Source organism: Solanum lycopersicum, chromosome 8, assembly GCF_036512215.1.
Source record: "Solanum lycopersicum chromosome 8, SLM_r2.1".
Lineage (NCBI taxonomy): Eukaryota > Viridiplantae > Streptophyta > Magnoliopsida > Solanales > Solanaceae > Solanum > Solanum lycopersicum.
In genome coordinates, this window is record NC_090807.1 from 5,327,722 (window position 1) to 5,335,197 (window position 7,476).

The 7,476-nt window shown below is 35.3% G+C and overlaps 1 protein-coding gene across 2 annotated transcripts; it reads right to left on the bottom strand.

Annotated features, from left to right (window-relative positions):
* Positions 1-4,396: 4,396 nt before the first annotated feature.
* LOC101256901 (zinc finger protein VAR3, chloroplastic) lies at positions 4,397-7,137 on the bottom strand. 2 transcript variants are annotated; one of them, XM_004244724.4, is made up of 6 exons: positions 6,724-7,137; positions 6,036-6,153; positions 5,587-5,918; positions 5,370-5,501; positions 5,190-5,288; positions 4,397-5,033 (listed from the first exon to the last, which is right to left on the bottom strand). In XM_004244724.4, the coding sequence occupies exons 1-6, from the start codon at positions 7,083-7,085 to the stop codon at positions 4,634-4,636; spliced, it is 1,443 nt and encodes a 480-aa protein (XP_004244772.1). In that variant the 5' UTR covers positions 7,086-7,137; the 3' UTR covers positions 4,397-4,633. The 2 variants fall into 2 exon arrangements, with proteins under 2 accessions (XP_004244772.1, XP_010324716.1); XM_010326414.3 differs by having other exon boundaries at positions 5,587-5,910; positions 6,036-6,167; positions 6,724-7,130.
* Positions 7,138-7,476: the final 339 nt, after the last annotated feature.

Consider the following 7,476-nt stretch of genomic DNA (forward strand, 5'->3'; position numbering starts at 1 on the left):
TTAGGCGTTGTACGCCAGACGGTGTAGATCTCCGACCGGATGGTTTGATTCGACTGAGATGAACCCATTAGATACAAACTTTTTTAAAGATGCTATGAAGCATGTTCATTGTAGACTATAGATAACTAAGGTTAACAAAAGATTTATGCATATCAGAGAGTTCGAGATCTAGTGTTCATGGAGGGTGATAATGTTTTGCTCCGAGTTTCACCCATGAAGGGTGTGACGAGGTTCGAAAATAAGGGAAAGCTTAACCCTAGAGTCATGGGACCTTTTGTGATCTTGAGTTGAGTGGGAGAAGTGACCTATAAGTCGCCCTTGCCACCTAGTGTGTCACGACCCAAGTCTACACCTTGGACGTGGCCAACACTCAAGAACCATTACTGGTCGGCAAGCGAACCCTCATCTTGGCTGACTACAAGCGGAAAACTAACTTAAGCTAGCATGCAAAAGTTTAAAACAAAATAAAATTCAAAAAACTCAACTTTATAAAACTTTAACTCAAATGAAAAACTCTAAATAAAAACAATATATTCAACTCGCTATCAAATAGACAACTTAAGACTTTAAAATATTTGATAAAATAAATGATAGACTTCTCAACAACACTGTCTATCTTTGAATCCTCTAACTGATAAAAATGGAAGTAGGGACAAGACCCACGACATCCTAATAATTGACATAATTGAAAGGTAAATGAAATCCTTCAGAAGCGAGGAGGCTCACCATAGCTAACTCGAACTCTCAGATGTATCAATGAAACTCTTGTTGAATATCCTGAATACATGTGTTTTCGTCATGAGAAGATGTAGGGCAAATAGCTCAGTACGTGAAATGTACAAGCATGTAAGAGGAATTCTAAAACATAACATAAGCTTGAACTTGATAAAAATAGAAACATACTTACCTCTTTTTAAACTTACTCAACTCAAGGATACTCAAAACTACTCAAACTTACTCAACTCAAAAGCACTCAAGGATAAGATACTCAACTCGGGGATTAGATACTCAACTTCAAAGATATGATATTCGGCTATGGGTACTCAACTCAATATAAAGCAAGAATACACATGTATATATAGAAAACTTTATAAACATTAAAAGCAATTCAGTTTGTTAATGAAAATGCAATAACAAACTCAACTGTACTTATATAATAAAGTAATATAATTTTTGTGAGAGTTTCTCTAACCAAAAATCATCACTTAAGAGATATAGTGATGATTCAACACTTTACCTCACGTTGTCAAGGACCATCCTATACCTTGCTAGTAGTGTAGGACCTAACTTAACTTAGTGGATCCACTAGTCTATTGTGAAAATAATTCATCTAAAAAGTAAGACTCTTTTCTACCCATGGTGGTTACATGGTTTTATGGAGACATGAGTTATTTGAACTCATGCTCGCCCCCAATTCGGTGCTCAATATCACTTCCAAAATATACTATCTCTTATGTTTTAAAAACATACTTCTTTTGTGATTTGATATTACTGATAAAAAACATAGCTCAAAAGCTATCTTGAAAATCTCAATTTCCCTCCTTGCTTTATTTAGAAAGTTATTACTCTTTTCTAAAAACTAGCCCGAAGGCTATTTGAAAATCTCAGTTTTCGTTCTTATTTAAATATGAAAATATTTTAAATCTCTTGGGAAATACTTAGTCCCCATATACTTTTGAATAAAATGAACTTCAACTTTACTCTGTACTCTTTACTCAACTTGAATTTTATGTCTTTAAAACAAAGTGAAAATGTTTGTAAAAGACTTTTGAAAACTTAATAAACTTTACTTTTACTTGTTCTTAACTTCTAGACTTTACTCTTAATTTCTTTTGACTTTCCTTGAATTGGATTATGGATTCAAGGTTCGTGATCTCATGTTTATATGGATGATTTCATGATGTTCAACTTGGAGGGTTTGCGCGGAACTATAAACATGAACTACTCAACTCAAGGACTTAAAGCCACTTCTTATTTCAAGATTGTTCGACTTATAGGGTTTATGTGGAATTATGGGCATGAACTATTCAATTCGAGGAATTCATGGGTATTATCTAACAGTCCCATGGTTAGGAATATAATCTCAAAAGGAATAAATATCTTAATACTCAAGATTCAGAACATGGAGATACTACTCCTCTCAATTATACTCAATTTATGAAATTCATGTGGAAGTTAAGGGCATGAACAACTCGAATAAAAGGTCAAAACATCAATAAGGAACTGATGATACAACCCTTCTCATTCTTATACTTACTCAAATCCTAGTTCAAATCGATAGTTTACCTCAAAGTATTCACACTTGAACTCAAAAGATTTCTTGAGCTTTACTCTTAACTCTATCTTGAATGTGAATATGAATTCAAGAGTTATGGTTCATGATATGAAAGATCTATTTGATAGTGCAGAATCATGAATACATTCTCCTCACTCTCACCTTCACTTGCTCGAGTCTTGAAACAAGTTACTAAAAGTTGTAGAAGACTCCACAAAGGATACAAAGGGACTTTCTTAGAATGTTAGAAAGAACTTTCAAAACTTATCTCTTAACTATACCTTGAATTTGAATTATGAATTCAAGGTTATGATAGGAATGATTTTTAGGTGTTTAGAAGTAGCTTAGGTTAGTTAGAATTGAAAAGGAGTGAAGATGCACTTTAAATGAACTCAAACTGAGCAACCGAAGGCAAAATGGATGAGGCAGGCGACCCTGGGGCTATGGGTGGCGCGGGGCGCCAACCCCTGAAGTACAGAGGAGGGATTGGGGCGCTTTGGTAGGCTCATCGCGCCAGGCCCCAACCCAGACAATTTACCGAACTTCCTCGCTCGTTTTCTCACCCTAACTCGCCTAAAATCAAACGACTTCTTTTCCAATCACTTGGATTGGATTACTTAAATTAATTTCACTCTAATATAATTAAAACAAAACTCAAATTACTCAATATGATCTCATGAAATCATCAATACCCCAACACAAAAAGATTTAGAATCAACTTCGAGAACACCTATAAAGAACTCATCAAGAACTCTCATATTTCAACTTCATGAATGAAATTTCACTGAAAATAACATGATTGGCGTGTGGCTGAACTAACCCAACCCTATGAAAGCTTACATACCTTTAAGGGATCAAACTCATGGCGAAAATTCATGACATCACGCAAGGATCTCGACTAAAACTCTAGGTGTATATTAGGATTATAAAAATGAACCTAATAAGATTATACCCCTAAAATATTACTAAAACAAATTAAACCTGATTGGGTAAGGAAAAAATCAAAATACCCCTCATTATTTACGAGTAACTTTCCTTAACTGGACAACCTAACTTCAACAAGGCATATCTCGCTCATCCAAACTAGAAACTTAGCAAACTTGGTGGCGTTGGAAAAGTAATTCAAAGATATTTCCTAAGGTATCTTGTAGCATACCTAACTCATCTTATTCTAGGAGTTATAGTTGTTTGAATTTGATCCATAACTCATACTAACTTAACTCTCTGAATTTCAGATTTTTGTTATTTCCAATTTAGTTCTTTCAAGGTGCTACATCTAGTGAACTTAATCCTTGAGAATTTTTTAATTCCTTGGTAAAATCTCGCTCATTACGAAGAACGACTCATGTCTTAGCTCAAGAATTTCTGGGGTGTTACATAGTGTGTCAGCTGTGCATCCTATATTTCATGTATCCATGATTCAGAAATACGTGTCGGATGAGTCCCATATACATTTTTTTTATTTAGTTGAGTTGGGTCCATACTTATCTTTTGAGGAGGAGCCTATAGCCATTTTGGATAGGCAGGTCCGAAAGCTTAGGACCAAAGAGATTGTGTCAGTGAAGGTGCAGCGGAAGCACCATTCAGTTGGTGAGGCGACTTGGGAGATTAAGTGAGATATGTGAGCCACATATACTAAACATTTCGAGGCTTCATACTTTCTTTTGGTTTATGTTCAAGGAAGAACATGAGTTTTAGTGGTAAGTAATCTAATGACCCGGTCGGTCATTTTTTGTAAAGTTTCTTAAAATTACCGTTTTGCTCCAGCCCGAGTCTTTTATTGTTGAGTTTTGAAAGTTGGTTTTGAGCTTGAGTTTAAAGTTGAGAATTTGTGTAAGTTTTGAGCAAGGGTTTAGGGAAATGAAGCGACCAATTTGGAAGAGAATAATTTTTATTTTGTGTGTTATGGTGGTTGATCTCCACAAATTGCACAAAAATTGAAGGGATTGTTGAAGTCTCTGCAATTTGATGCAATTTAGGGGGTTGTGTTAATTTCCACAATAAAACCTCCTCAATATAACTTTTTTTTTTTTTTTTTTTGTAGTGGCATACGTTGCCTGCTTTTAGAAGATGAAATATCTTGCCACAACACAAAACTTTCATAGTATCTTCCTTAAAGTGTTTTTGTTGGGGTCAGAAAAGATGAATTCTATTGATCAAACATTTGTACAATGATAGAGGACCATGAGTCCATCTGGATCCTACAGATCATTACATAGAACAAAAAGTAAGTTGAGGCGTCTGGGATCACAGTTCTCCTTTTGAATTGCAATTCTTGTAGTGCAAAATTCAGAACAGCTTCGAAAACAGGAAGATAGGGCGAGTCCCTTCACTAACTTCTTTAAAGTTTCCACTGTTTCACACATTTTTATGCCCAAACCACTCATCCATTTCCTCATTGCCACTATTTTGAAAATACTTCTTATTCAATTCATCACCATTTTCTCTTTTATTTCCAGTCTTCCACCTTTCTTGCTTCTTTGCATCTCGAGACAATTCACTATTCCCCCCTAAAACAGGAAAATCAACAACCTCATTCTCTGGCATTGAGCTCAAACGATCTTCACGCTCACTCTCAATCAATTGCCATTCCTCATCTGTTTCTTCATTCAGTTCACCAAAATAAGGCCGTGTTCGACTAATGGTTCTACTTTGATTTGCAGATCCACAGGAAGAACCTGCACAGCTAGATGCTTTTGGTCGTCTGTGATCACATTTCAAGCACACTGTGTTTCTTTTGAAATTGATGTAGTTGCACCTAGCCAAGGGGAGAAGATGCAAAAGGCAATGGACAGAGTTAAGCTAAAAAAAGGAAGATATAAAAACACATTCAACTTATATTTACCATTGATCAAACAGAAGTAAAAGTGCCTACAGCTTATTTTAAGAAAAATAAATAAATCTGAGTTCTTACGATTCACACTCCCACTCTCCAGGATTAAGGTGCCGTTTAGGTGGCTTTTCTGTACACTGCAAGCACCTTGTATTCTTTGCGAAGTTCATAAAATGGCATCTGCAAGAGATTGGAAGTCAAATGACACCAAAACTAGGACATAAACTTATGTACATGCAAAGTAACCAACAACATTCCTACTTGGAGCAAATCCAGTCGCCTTTCTTTAATGGAAGATGATCCTGCTCCTGTCTTAACTTGTTAAGTCTTTCGTGATTCAAGCCATTGCACCGTAAGCACTTAGCATTTCTAGAAAAATTTAAGAAGTTGCATCTAGGAACAAAATCAAAAGGATATCAGAAAATTAGGACTGGCATGGAAGCATTTTGTCTATAATGCATTCAAATATCAGACTTACTCGGGACAAACCCAATCACCATGTTTCCTGAGAGCATTGATCTGACCTTCTTCATGATCACGTTGTACAGATGGATTCCAAGGGTTTGTGGATTTCTTTGTTTCACAAAAGAGTTCCTCAGAACTGAAATTCACAATTTCTTTCAACAGCTTTCTTGCTGATTCTTCAACTCTTTTGTTCAAGGATGGTTTATTCTCCACAGCACCAGTAATTGGATTGAGTCCATAAGTCAATAGTAGACGCATAACATCAACAGTTCGACCACCTTGATCTTTATGTGGTACGGCATAAGCCCTCTCACAACTTCCCCTCAATATGCAGAAGCTGCAGACCTACTAAATGCATCTTGTTAGAAGTGCAGACAGGTGTTTTGCTACTCTTTATATTACTAACACTGATGGAGATGTCTTATCTAGGTTAAAACATAGCAACAACATTTAAGTACATACATTTCCTTCCTCGATGCCGAACAATAGTCTAAGACGCTTTCCAGAGTTGACAACTTTTCTATCCATGCTTGGACAGCCACAACTTGCAAGCACCTCAATATCTTGCGGGGACAAATATCTGTTACCATGGCCCTATTTGCTTAGATCAGTAATCAGCTTAAGAACATTCTCATTACAGACAAAACAGAATATAATTAAACCAACACTGTTTTCTTTAGAGTGCCCATTAATCCCACAAAGTCCCCCTAGAAGCTAGAGAAAACGCAAATCTTACCACTACTTCGTGGAGGTAGAGAAGTTGTTTCCAAAAGACCCTTGGCTCAAGTCCCGCAAATCCATGTTCAAAGATAAGTAAACATAGCAAACCTTAAAAAGCAAGACAATAGTCCACTACCTACTAAACTTCTACACTAATACGTGTCCTCCACACCGTCCTTGGATTCCAAGGTCATGTCCTGTCTAATCATTTATATCCATAGGTTAAGTTTAGAAAGTTTAAAGTTAGTTTCATTGATTTTAGAACACACTACAAGGCAAGTATTTGACAAAAAATGGGACTATGGGAGTGACAAATTGAGGTGCCCAATCGCTATGTTACAAAACCAGCAATTATAGGGAAAAAGGAAAACATATACAGAAATCAATTCAATCAACAAAAGCATTATAAAACAGAGTATATATTTGTAACCTTATGAGATCAAATCGGTGTCGAGCAAAATTCAAACAAGCAGTTCTAATTAGGTTTGCATCCCATTGAGCATTTCCAAAAGGGTTTCCGAATCCATCAAAACATCCCATTTTTAACAACTTGTCCATCAAGTTCACCCATTCAGGCCAAAGTTGAGGAGTCTGAATTCCAGAATTAGGTTTTCTGCTAAACTCAACTTCTTCGTTCTGCTTAGTGGTTTGTTGAGATTGAAGCGTTTTACCTTCTTCAAGAACGAACTGGATTGCTGAGTTTTTGGTATGGAAATTGGATATGGATATGGAAATCGAAATGGAAGAGTTTTGAATAATTTTGTTTGATGATGCGAATATCATCTTCAACATTTTATTTGCTTAGAAGAGGTTTGGGATTTAAGGGATTAATACCATACAAAACAATTTTTCAAGGTAACATATATATATATATTTATTTATTTATTTTTACAAGGTGTCAAATATTCGATACTTTTCGAATTTAGAAATTCTAACGAGTTTGTAAGTTTTTGTTGAATCATTTGAATAATTGATTATTGTGATTTATAATATACTTTATCTAATTTATAGATATATAAAATTCAATTCGAAAAAATTTAAAAATTCTATGCACAAATTTCTAATTAAACTTTAACTGTTTAACTTTTGAAAGAATGAAAAGTATCACATAAGGAGTAATTTTTTACCCTTGAAATTTCATAAATAGTTAACACTATATAAATAATGAGGCACTTAATTCGAC